The sequence below is a fragment of the Oncorhynchus nerka genome, unplaced genomic scaffold (genome assembly GCF_034236695.1).
Source record: "Oncorhynchus nerka isolate Pitt River unplaced genomic scaffold, Oner_Uvic_2.0 unplaced_scaffold_1040, whole genome shotgun sequence".
Classification (NCBI taxonomy): domain Eukaryota; kingdom Metazoa; phylum Chordata; class Actinopteri; order Salmoniformes; family Salmonidae; genus Oncorhynchus; species Oncorhynchus nerka.
This window is the reverse complement of record NW_027040267.1, coordinates 157,907-175,633: the sequence shown is the minus strand read 5'-3', so window position 1 is coordinate 175,633 and position 17,727 is coordinate 157,907. Positions and strand designations below refer to the sequence as shown.

At 46.6% G+C, this 17,727-nt stretch overlaps 1 protein-coding gene across 1 annotated transcript; it reads left to right on the top strand.

Moving 5' to 3' along the window:
* The first annotated feature begins 794 nt into the window (after positions 1-794).
* On the top strand, positions 795-16,288 carry LOC115117456 (BCL2/adenovirus E1B 19 kDa protein-interacting protein 3-like). The gene is made up of 6 exons (XM_065016309.1): positions 795-1,143; positions 2,139-2,589; positions 2,929-3,004; positions 3,564-3,670; positions 7,159-7,308; positions 14,464-16,288. Exons 1-6 carry the CDS (start codon positions 1,125-1,127, stop codon positions 14,510-14,512), a joined length of 852 nt encoding a protein of 283 aa, XP_064872381.1. The 5' UTR covers positions 795-1,124; the 3' UTR covers positions 14,513-16,288.
* Positions 16,289-17,727: the final 1,439 nt, after the last annotated feature.

The following is a 17,727-nucleotide window of genomic DNA, read 5'->3' as shown; positions in this document are numbered from 1 at the left end:
GTGTCATTGTGATGGAATACTCAGTCCTCAGCAGGACAAACTGATCCTGCAGATGGTGTCAGAGAACACATTCTTAGATCAGTCTGATTAGCTGGATGAGATATTTCTCACAAACGCATGACTGAATTCACAACTCTATATGGACACCACAAGTAGTAAACTTTAAGTAGACGTTAGCTTGTGAGAGCTGTTGTGGAGTCTGTAAGAGCTGTCGTGGTATATCTAGAAGCCATAGGCTACCCTGAGGACAAAGTAGAGGACATTAGTTTTAGACACATACATTATAAATAGACACTGTCAGTGCATTCATCACTCTAACAGTCTTGGATGGTCTGGAAAACGTCAACAGGTGAAGGCTGTTTCTTCACGTGTTGCAGCCTAACTTTGTGGGTGGAGGAAACGCCTGCCAGTGTTGTCAGACATACCGCATGTTTCCTAGAAAGCTCATGCATAACCGGTATTATGATACAATAACAGCAATCACATCAGGCTATTTATGCCTAAATACGCACGCTCCTGTTTGTTTACATGTAGCTCTACCGCGTCTAGTACTTTCTGAACCAATCACATGAAGCGTTCATTTCGGTCAACAGCCCAGAGAGTTGCTTCACACAGGGAAACGTTTCATCTGGCAATGTTTTGCAGTAGAAACAGTTTACCGTTTACTCTAGGAACCAAACGGAAGCAAATGCACAGAGCAAACGGAACGAACGGGGAGGGATCTACCTGAATTTGTCCAATAGAAACTCTCGTTTTCTTTGAAACGGTTTCCTTTACAAAACGTTTCGCAACGGAATTCTACTAATGAATACACCAGTGATAAAGGACCTGATTTTCATGGGGCAAACCCGTGTATGCCACACAGCTGGCCAAGTTTAGTCACATGCTTGTTGTTATTGTTCTGGTAGTCTAGTGCTTTCCTGAATGGTCTGCACTCGATCTAAACCTTTCTCCCAATTCAGAGGCATCAGAATAATATTGTCTACATTCGGATTTGTAATTACAGGATTCTTCCAAATATTTAGGACGTTTGACTCGGAACGATCGCGACGCAAAGGGGGAGTCAATCAAATACGCATTTCGTCCCTTATTTATCAACATAACGGAAGACAAAACAAAGTGTCATGGAGGCAAATTTGCAGGGTAAGTTAATTACTGTCTCGTAGTCTATAATGGCATGTTGCATAATGTGAAAACAACGGACCGTATGATCGCAGTATATTCAGGATGCCATGCTGTCTTCCTGAGACATGTAGCCTACGTCATTGTACATCATATTATTACGGTGAAACAGTGTTGCGCCGAGGAGACACAGATATTCGTTTTTTTGCTACATTGTATCACCACAATGTTTCTTCAGCGGTGGTAGTAATTCCGCGGCCATGTAAACATTCCTCGTGTTGCCTGGCTGTCCTACATTAGACAGATCAGACAGTAGGATAGGTAACGTTGGGCTATAGGGCAGGCCTAGAATAACATTGTCAGCTAGCTGATGTAAAGTCGATATTGACTTTAGCGCAGTGTTCTGAATGACGTAATCTCAATGCTGTTTGGCATTGTTCAATGCAGCTACGATAAGAAACACAACAAACCAGATGATTCTCCCATCCACCTGTTGTGTGCTTCTCCGTTATGTAATAAAGGGGAGGGGCTGAACACGTCGCTTTCCTATTGGATAGCCATCCTATGAAGGGGAGGGGCTGAACACGGCGCTTTCCTATTGGATAGCCAGCCTATGAAGGGGAGGGGCTGAACACGTCGCTTTCCTATTGGATAGCCAGCCTATGAAGGGGAGGGGCTGAACACTTCGCTTTCCTATTGGATAGCCAGCCAAAAAGGGGAGGGGCTGAACACTTCGCTTTCCTATTGGATACACACAGGAAGGAAAATGTGGGCAGAGGACAGGGACCATTGAGCAATAAGGGGGGCAGTACTGTCATGGGCACTGAGCAGGTGCTATTTAAAGAACAAAGCATTTAGCGATGGCTGACTGTGCCACGCTATCTAGGCTAAACACACCTCCTCAACCACTCCCACAGCACACGCAGGCTGTTTATCCCTGCTTTATGACTGGCCTATTATCAACTATGTCTCAATGTTCTGCACCATTTTGTCATGTTTATGTTTTCTTCTTTAAGGTTCCTGGGTGGAGCTGCACTTTAACAATGGCAACAGTGGTGGCTCACCAGCACATGGGGCTGCTGGTGTGGAGGAAGAGCAGGTACCAGGCTCTGCCACTGACCTACCAGGCTCTGCCACGGAGCTACCAGGCTCTGCCACGGAGCTACCAGGCTCTGCCACGGAGCTACCAGGCTCTGCCACTGAGCTACCAGGCTCTGCCACTGACCTACCAGGCTCTGGGTTAGGTGCCTCTGCCTCAGTCCATGGTGGAGACCTGATGGCTGGGTCTACCTCTGCGTCGGTCCTGCCTGGGTCTCTCTCTGCCTCTACCCAGGGAGGTGACCTGATTCCTGGGTCAGGGTCTGCGTCTGGCTCAGTCCAGGGAGGGGTGGACTTGGAGAAGATGTTGTTAGACGCCCAGCACGAGTCAGGAAGAAGCAGCTCCAGGGGCAGTGTGCCCTGTGACAGGTGTCTCTCCACTCACCAATCACATGCCATATAGACCATCACATGACCGATCAGGACAAAATCATTTTGGATTCGTTTTATACTGATTAGCTATCTGTACACAAAGGACTAAGAGATAAGAGACACTGTCATTCACTAGTTATAGCACAGTAGGTACTATAGTGACCTCTGACCTCCTATCCGCCATCTGCATGAGTGCCTCTGTACATTCTAGATCAGATTTAATAGATGAAGCTTGTCATGATGGAAACACAATAGATCTGTCAAGAGGGCTCTTCCCCAATACTTATGTAGTCTCTCTCTTCGTGTGTGTTCCCCCACCCCGACCCCCCCACTCAGTCCTCCGAGACCCCAGACTCCTTTGCTCCGCCGTGGCTCAGAAGTGCACAGCTCAGGAGAGAAGAACAGCTCACAGGTTTGGAGCCCTTATCCAGGGACACCATAGAGATGAAATATAATATAATTCTATTAAACTCTGTGTGGGGCACTACTCTCTAAGTAGTTGGTGAGGCACAGCAGGGTGGTTTCAAGGGTTAGAGAACAAAAACAAAAAAAAGTTATAACCTAATATTTCTAATTCTGCAATATATTGTTTTTACATTCCTAGTTTTTCCACTCAGAGGTTGAGAGCAGAGCAGAAGAGCAGTTTTTCCTCTCACAGGTTGAGAGCAGAGCAGAAGAGCAGTTTTTCCTCTCAGAGGTTGAGAGCAGAGCAGAAGAGCAGTTTTTCCTCTCAGAGGTTGAGAGCAGAGCAGAAGAGCAGTTTTTCCTCTCAGAGGTTGAGAGCAGAGCAGAAGAGCAGTTTTTCCACTCAGAGGTTGAGCAGAGCAGAAGAGCAGTTTTTCCTCTCAGAGGTTGAGAGCAGAGCAGAAGAGCAGTTTTTCCTCTCAGAGGTTGAGAGCAGAGCAGTTTTCCCCCGTTGTAACAAATTAACAAATAAAGTATTTTTATTTTTTTTAAATGTTCTGTTCCAGTCTGAAGAAGACTACCTAGAACGGAGACGTGAAGTGGAGAACCTGATGAAGAAGAACGCAGACTGGATCTGGGACTGGTCCAGTAGACCTGAGAACATTCAACGCAAGTTAGTACCCCCCTCAATATATTCCCCTCAGTATCCTAGACAGACGGGTCAAATCTATTATAAGTGTTTTCAATTCAGTTCTGCTCAGCCCAGTTTGTAATAGAAAACAATAATAATATCATTGAATTGAATACAACTTATATACAATTCCACGCTATTATAGAATGATATAGAACAGAATTTGATATTCCTTTCTACCTTAACCACTTCCAGGGACATTGTAATGTGCTCTCTTGTCTTTTGGGTGCAGGGAGTTTGTTCTGAGGCATCCCAAACCACTTCCAGGGTCATTGTAATGTGCTCTCTTGTCTTTTGGGTGCAGGGAGTTTGTTCTGAGGCATCCCAAACCACTTCCAGGGTCATTGTAATGTGCTCTCTTGTCTTTTGGGTGCAGGGAGTTTGTTCTGAGGCATCCCAAACCACTTCCAGGGTCATTGTAATGTGCTCTCTTGTCTTTTGGGTGCAGGGAGTTTGTTCTGAGGCATCCCAAACCACTTCCAGGGACATTGTAATGTGCTCTCTTGTCTTTTGGGTGCAGGGAGTTTGTTCTGAGGCATCCCAAACCACTTCCAGGGTCATTGTAATGTGCTCTCTTGTCTTTTGGATGCAGGGAGTTTGTTCTGAGGCATCCCAAACCACTTCCAGGGACATTGTAATGTGCTCTCTTGTCTTTTGGGTGCAGGGAGTTTGTTCTGAGGCATCCCAAACCACTTCCAGGGTCATTGTAATGTGCTCTCTTGTCTTTTGTGTGCAGGGAGTTTGTTCTGAGGCATCCCAAACCACTTCCAGGGACATTGTAATGTGCTCTCTTGTCTTTTGGGTGCAGGGAGTTTGTTCTGAGGCATCCCAAACCACTTCCAGGGACATTGTAATGTGCTCTCTTGTCTTTTGGGTGCAGGGAGTTTGTTCTGAGGCATCCCAAACCACTTCCAGGGACATTGTAATGTGCTCTCTTGTCTTTTGGGTGCAGGGAGTTTGTTCTGAGGCATCCCAAACCACTTCCAGGGACATTGTAATGTGCTCTCTTGTCTTTTGGGTGCAGGGAGTTTGTTCTGAGGCATCCCAAACCACTTCCAGGGACATTGTAATGTGCTCTCTTGTCTTTTGGGTGCAGGGAGTTTGTTCTGAGGCATCCCAAACCACTTCCAGGGACATTGTAATGTGCTCTCTTGTCTTTTGGGTGCAGGGAGTTTGTTCTGAGGCATCCCAAACCACTTCCAGGGACATTGTAATGTGCTCTCTTGTCTTTTGGGTGCAGGGAGTTTGTTCTGAGGCATCCCAAACCACTTCCAGGGACATTGTAATGTGCTCTCTTGTCTTTTGGGTGCAGGGAGTTTGTTCTGAGGCATCCCAAACCACTTCCAGGGTCATTGTAATGTGCTCTCTTGTCTTTTGGGTGCAGGGAGTTTGTTCTGAGGCATCCCAAACCACTTCCAGGGACATTGTAATGTGCTCTCTTGTCTTTTGGATGCAGGGAGTTTGTTCTGAGGCATCCCAAACCACTTCCAGGGACATTGTAATGTGCTCTCTTGTCTTTTGGGTGCAGGAGTTTGTTCTGAGGCATCCCAAACCACTTCCAGGGACATTGTAATGTGCTCTCTTGTCTTTTGGGTGCAGGGAGTTTGTTCTGAGGCATCCCAAACCACTTCCAGGGACATTGTAATGTGCTCTCTTGTCTTTTGGGTGCAGGGAGTTTGTTCTGAGGCATCCCAAACCACTTCCAGGGACATTGTAATGTGCTCTCTTGTCTTTTGGGTGCAGGGAGTTTGTTCTGAGGCATCCCAAACCACTTCCAGGGACATTGTAATGTGCTCTCTTGTCTTTTGGGTGCAGGGAGTTTGTTCTGAGGCATCCCAAACCACTTCCAGGGACATTGTAATGTGCTCTCTTGTCTTTTGGGTGCAGGGAGTTTGTTCTGAGGCATCCCAAACCACTTCCAGGGACATTGTAATGTGCTCTCTTGTCTTTTGGGTGCAGGGAGTTTGTTCTGAGGCATCCCAAACCACTTCCAGGGTCATTGTAATGTGCTCTCTTGTCTTTTGGGTGCAGGGAGTTTGTTCTGAGGCATCCCAAACCACTTCCAGGGACATTGTAATGTGCTCTCTTGTCTTTTGGGTGCAGGGAGTTTGTTCTGAGGCATCCCAAACCACTTCCAGGGACATTGTAATGTGCTCTCTTGTCTTTTGGGTGCAGGGAGTTTGTTCTGAGGCATCCCAAACCACTTCCAGGGACATTGTAATGTGCTCTCTTGTCTTTTGGGTGCAGGGAGTTTGTTCTGAGGCATCCCAAACCACTTCCAGGGACATTGTAATGTGCTCTCTTGTCTTTTGGGTGCAGGGAGTTTGTTCTGAAGCATCCCAAACCACTTCCAGGGACATTGTAATGTGCTCTCTTGTCTTTTGGGTGCAGGGAGTTTGTTCTGAGGCATCCCAAACCACTTCCAGGGACATTGTAATGTGCTCTCTTGTCTTTTGGGTGCAGGGAGTTTGTTCTGAGGCATCCCAAACCACTTCCAGGGACATTGTAATGTGCTCTCTTGTCTTTTGGGTGCAGGGAGTTTGTTCTGAGGCATCCCAAACCACTTCCAGGGACATTGTAATGTGCTCTCTTGTCTTTTGGGTGCAGGGAGTTTGTTCTGAGGCATCCCAAACCACTTCCAGGGACATTGTAATGTGCTCTCTTGTCTTTTGGGTGCAGGGAGTTTGTTCTGAGGCATCCCAAACCACTTCCAGGGACATTGTAATGTGCTCTCTTGTCTTTTGGATGCAGGGAGTTTGTTCTGAGGCATCCCAAACCACTTCCAGGGACATTGTAATGTGCTCTCTTGTCTTTTGGGTGCAGGGAGTTTGTTCTGAGGCATCCCAAACCACTTCCAGGGACATTGTAATGTGCTCTCTTGTCTTTTGGGTGCAGGGAGTTTGTTCTGAGGCATCCCAAACCACTTCCAGGGTCATTGTAATGTGCTCTCTTGTCTTTTGGGTGCAGGGAGTTTGTTCTGAGGCATCCCAAACCACTTCCAGGGTCATTGTAATGTGCTCTCTTGTCTTTTGGGTGCAGGGAGTTTGTTCTGAGGCATCCCAAACCACTTCCAGGGTCATTGTAATGTGCTCTCTTGTCTTTTGGATGCAGGAGTTTGTTCTGAGGCATCCCAAACCACTTCCAGGGACATTGTAATGTGCTCTCTTGTCTTTTGGGTGCAGGGAGTTTGTTCTGAGGCATCCCAAACCACTTCCAGGGTCATTGTAATGTGCTCTCTTGTCTTTTGGATGCAGGGAGTTTGTTCTGAGGCATCCCAAACCACTTCCAGGGTCATTGTAATGTGCTCTCTTGTCTTTTGGGTGCAGGGAGTTTGTTCTGAGGCATCCCAAACCACTTCCAGGGTCATTGTAATGTGCTCTCTTGTCTTTTGGATGCAGGGAGTTTGTTCTGAGGCATCCCAAACCACTTCCAGGGTCATTGTAATGTGCTCTCTTGTCTTTTGGGTGCAGGGAGTTTGTTCTGAAGCATCCCAAACGTATCAACCCTCTCAGCATCAGAAACACCGGCGTCATGAAGAAAGGAGGGATCTTCTCTGCAGAGTTCCTCAAACTTTTCCTTCCCTCTCTGCTCATATCCCACGTACTGGCCATCGGTCTGGGGTGAGTTATGATTTTAAAAAACATTTACAAAATAAAAGCTAATTATGAAGAATGTATTATTTGTAAGGGTTAAAGAGCAGAACGTGAAATAGGTCTCTTGTGTGTTTGTATGGGATATAATCTGCACTCTGTAGAGAGATTATAGTAACACAAATCTAGTTTGGTGATCAGTATACTATTTTGTCGGCACCATAGATACCAGGGGCAGCAGGTAGCCTAGTGGTTAGAGTGTAGAGGCGGCAGGTAGCCTAGTGGTTAGAGTGTAGAGGCAGCAGGTAGCCTAGTGGTTAGAGTGTAGAGGCGGCAGGTAGTCTAGTGGTTAGATTGTAGAGGCAGCAGGTAGCCTAGTGGTTAGAGTGTAGAGGCGGCAGGTAGCCTAGTGGTTAGAGTGTAGAGGCGGCAGGTAGCCTAGTGGTTAGAGTGTAGAGGCGGCTGGTAGCCTAGTGGTTAGAGTGTAGAGGCGGCAGGTAGCCTAGTGGTTAGAGTGTAGAGGCAGCAGGTAACCTAGTGGTTAGAGTGTAGAGGCAGCAGGTAGCCTAGTGGTTAGAGTGTAGAGGCGGCAGGTAGCCTAGTAGTTAGAGTGTAGAGGCAGCAGGTAGTCTAGTGGTTAGAGTGTAGAGGCGGCAGGTAGCCTAGTGGTTAGAGTGTAGAGGCGGCAGGTAGCCTAGTGGTTAGAGTGTAGAGGCGGCAGGTAGCCTAGTGGTTAGTGTGTAGAGGTGGCAGGTAGCCTAGCGGTTAGAGTGTAGAGGTGGCAGGTAGCCTAGCGGTTAGAGTGTAGAGGTGGCAGGTAGCCTAGCGGTTAGAGTGTAGAGGTGGCAGGTAGCCTAGCGGTTAGAGTGTAGAGGCAGCAGGTAGCCTAGTGGTTAGAGTGTAGAGGTGGCAGGTAGCCTAGCGGTTAGAGTGTAGAGGCGGCAGGTAGCCTAGTGGTTAGAGGCGAGCCAGCAACCGGTGGCCAGTTCGAATCCCGGGTCTGATGGAAAGAATCTGTTGGGGGTAGAGTAGAATTAGAAGGCTATACTACAGTATTTTTATATTACAGTATTTTTTATCATCAACTATATCTACGTGCTGGAGAGCACACACACACACACAAACAGAGAGTTGACTAGAGCTGCATTCTAGCAGATGTGTGTTTTAGCTGTGCTGCTAAGGCCCCAGATCAGATGCCTTACGTTTGTTTTCTGGTCGCAGCTCACTGTGGGAAGAATGGAATAGTTGATCCACTTCAGTCACCAGAGTTTGAGCTGTGAGCCTTTAAGGCACTGTGTATACGGAGGGAGAATGTCAATCTCTCCTGGTTTAAAGTTGAGGAGAGTTTGACTGCATCACTATTGGTCTTCGTGCGAGGTGTTGAAGGTACAGAACTGTCTGTTTAAGCAGTTGGCACATAGTTCAGACACTCATCGGTACAACACAAGACATGCAACCAGAGATCTCTTCACAGTTCAGACACTCATCGGTACAACCAGAGATCTCTTCACAGTTCAGACACTCATCGGTACAACACAAGACATGCAACCAGAGATCTCGTCACAGTTCAGACACTCATCGGTGCAACCAGAGATCTCTTCACAGTTCAGACACTCATCGGTGCAACCAGAGATCTCTTCACAGTTCAGACACTCATCGGTGCAACCAGAGATCTCGTCACAGTTCAGACACTCATCGGTGCAACCAGAGATCTCGTCACAGTTCAGACACTCATCGGTGCAACCAGAGATCTCGTCACAGTTCAGACACTCATCGGTACAACCAGAGATCTCTTCACAGTTCAGACACTCATCGGTACAACCAGAGATCTCGTCACAGTTCAGACACTCATCGGTACAACCAGAGATCTCTTCACAGTTCAGACACTCATCGGTACAACACAAGACATGCAACCAGAGATCTCTTCACAGTTCAGACACTCATCGGTGCAACCAGAGATCTCTTCACAGTTCAGACACTCATCGGTGCAACCAGAGATCTCTTCACAGTTCAGACACTCATCGGTGCAACCAGAGATCTTGTCACAGTCCCCAGGTCCAGAACAGAGGCTGGGAAACACACAGTATTAAATAGAGTCGTGACTACATGGAACTCTGTCACCCAATATTTATTTAACCTTTATTTAAGTCAGTTAAGATCAAATTCTTATTTACAATGATGGCCTAGGAACAGTGGGTTAACTGCGTTGTTCAGGGGCAGAACGACCGATATTTTCTATGTTTTTTACCTTGTCAGCTCAGAGATTCAATCTAGCAACCTTTCGGTTACTGGCCCAATGCGTTTAACCACTAAGCTACGTTCTCTAACCACTAGGCTACCTGGCTCTAACCACTAGGCTACCTGCTCTAACCACTAGGCTACCTGGCTATAACCACTAGGCTACCTGCTCTAACCACTAGGCTACCTGGCTCTAACCACTAGGCTACCTGCTCTAACCACTAGGCTACCTTCTCTAACCACTAGGCTACCTTCTCTAACCACTAGGCTACCTGCTCTAACCACTAGGCTACCTGCTCTAACCACTAGGCTACCTGCTCTAACCACTAGGCTACCTTCTCTAACCACTAGGCTACCTGCTCTAACCACTAGGCTACCTGCTCTAACCACTAGGCTAGCTGCTCTAACTAGGCTACCTGCTCTAACCACTAGGCTACCTGCTCTAACCACTAGGCTACCTTCTCTAGCCACTAGGCTACCTGCTCTAACCACTAGGCTTCCTTCTCTAACCACTAGGCTACCTGCTCTAACCACTAGGCTACCTGCTCTAACTAGGCTACCTGCTCTAACCACTAGGCTACCTGCTCTAACCACTAGGCTACCTGCTCTAACCACTAGGCTACCTGGCTCTAACCACTAGGCTACCTGCTCTAACCACTAGGCTACCTGGCTCTAACCACTAGGCTACCTGGCTCTAACCACTAGGCTACCTGCTCTAACCACTAGGCTACCTGCTCTAACCACTAGGCTACCTGGCTCTAACCACTAGGCTACCTGCTCTAACCACTAGGCTACCTGGCTCTAACCACTAGGCTACCTGGCCTAACCACTAGGCTACCTGCTCTAACCACTAGGCTACCTGCTCTAACCACTAGGCTACCTGGCTCTAACCACTAGGCTACCTGCTCTAACCACTAGGCTACCTGCTCTAACCACTAGGCTACCTGGTTCTAACCACTAGGCTACCTGCTCTAACCACTAGGCTACCTGCTCTAACCACTAGGCTACCTGCTCTAACCACTAGGCTACCTGCTCTAACCACTAGGCTACCTTCTCTAGCCACTAGGCTACCTGCTCTAACCACTAGGCTACCTTCTCTAACCACTAGGCTACCTGCTCTAACCACTAGGCTACCTGCTCTAACCACTAGGCTACCTGCTCTAACCACTAGGCTACCTTCTCTAACCACTAGGCTACCTGCTCTAACCACTAGGCTACCTGCTCTAACCACTAGGCTACCTGCTCTAACTAGGCTACCTGCTCTAACCACTAGGCTACCTGCTCTAACCACCAGGCTACCTGCTCTAACCACTAGGCTACCTGCTCTAACTAGGCTACCTACTCTAACCACTAGGCTACCTGCTCTAACCACTAGGCTACCTGCTCTAACTAGGCTACCTGCTCTAACCACTAGGCTACCTGCTCTAACTACTAGGCTACCTGCTCTAACTACTAGGCTACCTGCTCTAACCACTAGGCTACCTGCTCTAACCACTAGGCTACCTGCTCTAACTAGGCTACCTGCTCTAACCACTAGGCTACCTGCTCTAACTAGGCTACCTGCTCTAACCACTAGGCTACCTGCTCTAACCAGGCTACCTGCTCTAACCACTAGGCTACCTGCTCTAACCACTAGGCTACCTGGCTCTAACCACTAGGCTACCTGCTCTAACCACTAGGCTACCTGCTCTAACCACTGGGCTACCTACTCTAACCACTAGGCTACCTGCTCTAACCACTAGGCTACCTTCTCTAACCACTAGGCTACCTGCTCTAACTAGGCTACCTGCTCTAACCACTAGGCTACCTGCTAGGCTACCTGCTCTAACCACTAGGCTACCTGCTCTAACTAGGCTACCTGCTCTAACCACTAGGCTACCTGCTCTAACTAGGCTACCTGCTCTAACCACTAGGCTACCTGCTCTAACCACTAGGCTACCTGGTTCTAACTAGGCTACCTGCCGCAGGTAACTCAAGCTGGCAATAAAACCAGGTTCATAAACCAGATGAAATAACACCTTGCTGTGAAGAGAGAGGCATTTATTTATTTTTTGTTGAATTTTACCCCTTTTTCTCCACAATTTCGTGGTATCCAATTGTTTAGTAGCTACTATCTTGTCTCATCACTACAACTCCCGTACGGGCTCGGGAGAGACGAAGGTCGAAAGTCATGTGTCCTCCGATACACAACCCAACCAAGCTGCACTGCTTCTTAACACAGCGCCATTCAACCCGGAAGCCAGCCGCACCAATGTGTCGGAGGAAACACCTGGCAACCTTGGTTAGCGCGCACTGCCGGCCAAACCCTCCCTAACCCGGGCGACGCTAGGCCAATTGTGCGTCGCCCCACGGACCTCCCGGTCGCAGCCGGTTACGACAGAGCCTGGGCGTGAACCCAGAGTCTCTGGTGGCACAGCTGGCGCTGCTGTACAGCACCCTTAACCACTGTGCCACCCGGGAGGCCCGAGACAGGCATTTTAATGCATTTTGCATTGTTTTATATATGTGATACGTGGTTGGGGATACAACTGTGATACAGTTGAAGTCAGAGGTTTACATACACTTGGGTTGGAGTCATTAAAACTTGTTTTTCAACCACTTCACACATTTCTTGTTAATTAACAAACTATAGTTTTGGCAAGTCGGTTAGAACATATACCTTGTACAGTAATTTTTCAAAAAATAGTTTACAAACAGATGATTTCACTTATAATTCCCTGTTTCACAATTCCAGTGGGTCAGAAGTTTACATACACTAAGTTGACTGTGCCTTTAAACAGCTTAGAAAATTCCAGAAAATCTCATGGCTTTAGAAGCTTCTGATAGGCTAATTGACATAATTTGAGTCAATAGGAGGTGTACCTGTGGATGTATTTCAAGGCCTACCCTTCAAACTCAGTGCCTCTTTGCTTGACATCATGGGACAATCAAAAGAAATCAGCCAATGCCTCAGAAAAAATTTTGTAGACCTCCACAAGTGTGGTTCATCATTGGGAGCAATTTCCAAACGCCTGAAGGTATCACGTTCATCTGTACAAACAGCAGTATGCAAGTATAAACACCATGGGACCACGCAGCCGTCATACCGCTCAGGAAGGAGACGCATTCTGTCTCCTAAAGATTAACGTACTTTGGTGCGAAAAGTGTAAATCAATCCCAGAACAACATAGGAAGAAACCTAGAGAGGAACCAGGCTAGGTTTTGGCCTTTCTAGGGAGTTTTTCCTAGCCACCATGCTTCTACACCTGCATTGCTTGCTGTTTGGGGTTTTAGGCTGGGTTTCTGTACAGCACTTTGAGATATCAGCTGATGTACGAAGGGCTATATAAATACATTTGATTTGAACAACAGCAAAGGACCTTGTGAAGATGCTGGAGGAAACAGGTACAAAAGTATCTATATCCACAGTAAAACGAGTCCTATATTGACATAACCTGAAAGGCTGCTCAGTAAGGAAGAAGCCACGGCTCCAAAACTGCCATAAAAAAGCCAGACTACGGTTTGCAACTGCACATGGGGACAAAGATCGTACTTTTTGGAGAAATGTCCTCTGGTCTGATGAAACAAAACTGTTTGGCCATAATGACCATCGTTATGTATGGAGGAAAAAGAGGGAGGCTTGCAAGCTGAAGAACACCATCCCAAACCATGAAGCATGGGGGTGGCAGCATCATGTTGTGGGGGTGCTTTGCTGCAGGAGGGACTGGTGCACTTCACAAAATAGATGGCTACATGAGGGAGGAAAATTACGTGGATATATTGAAGCAACATCTCCAGACGTCAGTCAGGAAGTTAAAGCTTGGTCGCAAATGGGTCTTCCAAATGGACAATGACCTCAAGCATACTTCCAGTTGTGGAAAAATGGCTTAAGGACAACAAAGTCAAGGTATTGGAGTGGCCATCACAAAGCCCTGACCTCAATCCTATAGAAAATGTGTGGGCAGAGCTGAAAAAGCATGTGCAAGAAAGGAGGCCTACAAACCTGACTCAGTTACACCAGCTCTATCAGGAGGAATGGGCCAAAATTCACCCAACTTATTGTGGGAAGCTTGTGGAAGGCAACTCAAAAGGTTTGACCCAAGTAAAAAAAAAAATGTAAAGGCAATGCTACCAAAATACTAATTGAGTGTATGTAAACTTCTGACCCACTGGGAATGTGATGAAAGAAATAAAAGCTGAAATAAATCATTATCTCTACAATTATTCTGACATTTCACATTCTTAATATAAAGTGCTGATTCTAACTGACATAAAACAGGGCATTTTTACTAGGATTAAATGTCAGGAATTGAGAAAAGCGGAGTTTAAATGTATTTGGCTAAGGTGTATGTAAACTTCTGACTTCAACTGTATGTGGTTGGGATATGACTGTGATACATGGTTGGTGATACAACTGTGATGCCTGGTTGTGTCACCTGGCTATCTTGAGATGGATGCTCTAGCTGTGGGTCTCTCTGGATGGTCACGTCTGCTAAATGACTACACTGTAATGTAGTGCTGTGGGTCTCTCTGGATGGGAACGTCTGCTAAATGACTACACTGTAATGTAGTGCTGTGGGTCTCTCTGGATGGGAACGTCTGCTAAATGACTACACTGTAATGTAGTGCTGTGGGTCTCTCTGGATGGGAACGTCTGCTAAATGACTACACTGTAATGTAGTGCTGTGTGTTTTATGTGTTGTTTCCTGTTTGGACCCCAGGAAGAGCAGACCCTGCCTTAGCAGCAGCCCATTGGGTGATCCTAGTAAATAAAATAATAAAATACACTGGGGACTGTAGAGTGAAACATCTGAAGAATGCCTTGCTGATTTTCAAGAAACTCTAACCGACAAAAATAATTGAAAAAAAAAATAAATTAGCATGTTTACCAAGTTGCACAAAATAAAACTGACAACATATGTACAGAACTATACTAGTATGTTGATGTTCTTTCCTCTTTGTCCTCAGGGTGTACATTGGGAGACGTCTAACTACCTCAGTGACCAGTACCTTCTAAAGGGACACTCCGCTGGACTGGAACAACATGGTTTTTTGGCACCAACACGTTACCTTCCACTGCTGCTAGCTTTGAAGTGGCGCTTATTAGATACAGATAGGCAACATCTGTCATGTGTCCCCCAACTCCACTCAATATGATGGCTCAAAATGGCACCCTATTCCCTACATAGTGCACTACTTTTGACCAGTTCCCATAGGACTCTGATCAAAAGTAATGCACTATATAGGGTATAGGGTTCCATTTAGATACAGATAGGCAACATCTTCATGTGTCCCCCAACTCCACTCAATAGATGGCACCCTATTCCCTACATAGTGCACTACTTTTGACCAGTTCCCATAGGACTCTGATCAAAAGTAGTGCACTATATAGGGAATAGGGTTCCATTTGGGACACACAACCTTTTTGTTTTCCCCTGGCGGTGAGCAGTCCACCCTGCCTGTATCTGTATTGTACCCCTGTGAATACTGTTGGCTTTTCCCTTAGTTCCCAGAGCTGCTTTTTAAATAACCCTGCTCCACTGGAAAGTAGAACCCGGTGTTCCTCCTCCATCTCACTGGACGATCTCTGGGTAGGGGGGCCATCTTATAATCAACCTTTTAAGAGCCATTGTTGTCAACGACTAGCTAGCTAGCTAACGTTCACTGTCAGTCATTTTCAAGCCATTTTATCTGGCTCTGAGTTGAGACATTTTTGTAATAGAAGACTTTTGAGGTAATGATATTACAGTAAGAAGGTGATGATACAGAAAAGCACTGTGAATTTCTCAGCGTTGAGATATGTACGGAGAAGAAAAGGGAGTGGGTCAGACAAGAAAGCTGGACGTTGTATTTTAGGGAGCTGTTGCTGGTTTTATCAGAATGTCCTTGGTCGGGGGAAAAAGGGATCAAGACATTCAACCAAAATGTTATTTCTGACCCGGATTCTTCTCATGGATCATAAAGGGCTTTAATAATAAAACAAGGTTTCAGGAGAAATTTAAAAAAGGTTTGAAATAGATTAAACCTTGAAAGCGTTTGAGGAAGTAATGGAGCATCTTCCATTAGATCCCAGATTAGGTCGAACAGGAGCGTCAGGGTTTTGGTTCTGTCGGCACCTTTCAGTTCATTGGTGTTATTTTTCACTCAGGGTTGTTTTCTGTCACAACAAGGTGTCCCATTCACTGATTATGCATGTGGAACACATGTGTATGGGTAGGATTGTACGTTGTGTACATTAGATGTGGTGTCCCATTCACTGATTATGCATGTGGAACACATGTGTATGGGTAGGATTGTACGTTGTGTCCCATTCACTGATTATGCATGTGGAACACATGTGTATGGGCAGGATTGTACGCTGTGTACATTAGATGTGGCACTATGTAAACCGAAAGTGTTATGGTCGGTGGCATGTTATTGGTCTACGTGACCATTTGAAATACACTAAAACAGCTTTTCTACCACTACTGCATAAGACCACACATCTCCATATCAAATATTTTAGGGGAAAATATAGACTTTCACACTTGTAATTATGAGGGAATTTAGAAATCTTTTATTTTTGCCTTACTTATACTTCACTCCTAATTAAATACGAAATCTCAGTATCCAGAATGCTTCAGTATTTGTTGTTCTAAGAATGAAGAGAGCAACAGAGGCTTTCTGAGTTATGCCTTGAAAAGGCATTTACCAATCTGTTTCTGCATGTCTTGTAGAGCTGGTCAACATGTCAAGTGTATATGTGAATTTGAAAAACTGTTCTGAAAAATAAAATGGTTGCATCATAAAAATATCCACCTCTGTGCTCGTTTCTGGAAAACCATACAAGGAAAATGTAATTATCCAAAATGTCAGTCAATACATTTTCCTAAAATTGCCCTTTTTCCCCAAACAGTGTATTCTCACTAATGATTTGTACAACAATGGGTCATTCATACCAAATATATTTTCAAACGTGTCCCCTTACCATGCCAACAAGTAAACTCTAACTTCCCATCACAAACAACCAAACAGATGAATACATTTCCACAATGTTAATTATAACACAAGGAACATGGTCATTCAACAGAAGACTGTAATTCACCCCGACTAGATCTTGATTTAAAGAGCATCGCAACGATACCACGTTGTACTTTTAAACCTTTTAAATATTCTTTCAGTGATTTCAGACCATTGTATATTGCTGGGTGATATTGTATACTGGGTGTACAATAACAAGTACCCTGGTTTCTTCATGGAGGTCCCGGTTCCTCCGGAGTTGACTGAACGACTGCTGGCCAGCTTAGTCTGGAGGATGGCAGGGCACTCAGCAGTTGTTGGGACTCTCTGGTCGAGTTCCTGCCCGACAACATTGCAGACACATGGGGGAAGGCAGGGCACTCAGCAGTTGTTGGGACTCTCTGGTCGAGTTCCTGCCCGACAACATTGCAGACACATGGGGGAAGGCAGGGCACTCAGCAGTTGTTGGGACTCTCTGGTCGAGTTCCTGCCCGACAACATTGCAGACACATGGAGGAAGGCAGGGCACTCAGCAGTTGTTGGGACTCTCTGGTCGAGTTCCTGCCCGACAACATTGCAGACACATGGGGGAAGGCAGGGCACTCAGCAGTTGTTGGGACTCTCTGGTCGAGTTCCTGCCCGACAACATTGCAGACACATGGAGGAAGGCAGGGCACTCAGCAGTTGTTGGGACTCTCTGGTTGAGTTCCTGCCCGACAACATTGCAGACACATGGAGGATGGCAGGGCACTCAGCAGTTGTTGGGACTCTCTGGTCGAGTTCCTGCCCGACAACATTGCAGACACATGGAGGAAGGCAGGGCACTCAGCAGTTGTTGGGACTCTCTGGTCGAGTTCCTGCCCGACAACATTGCAGACACATGGGGGAAGGCAGGGCACTCAGCAGTTGTTGGGACTCTCTGGTCGAGTTCCTGCCCGACAACATTGCAGACACATGGAGGAAGGCAGGGCACTCAGCAGTTGTTGGGACTCTCTGGTTGAGTTCCTGCCCGACAACATTGCAGACACATGGAGGAAGGCAGGGCACTCAGCAGTTGTTGGGACTCTCTGGTTGAGTTCCTGCCCGACAACATTGCAGACACATGGAGGAAGGCAGGGCACTCAGCAGTTGTTGGGACTCTCTGGTCGAGTTCCTGCCCGACAACATTGCAGACACATGGGGAAGGCAGGGCACTCAGCAGTTGTTGGGACTCTCTGGTCGAGTTCCTGCCCG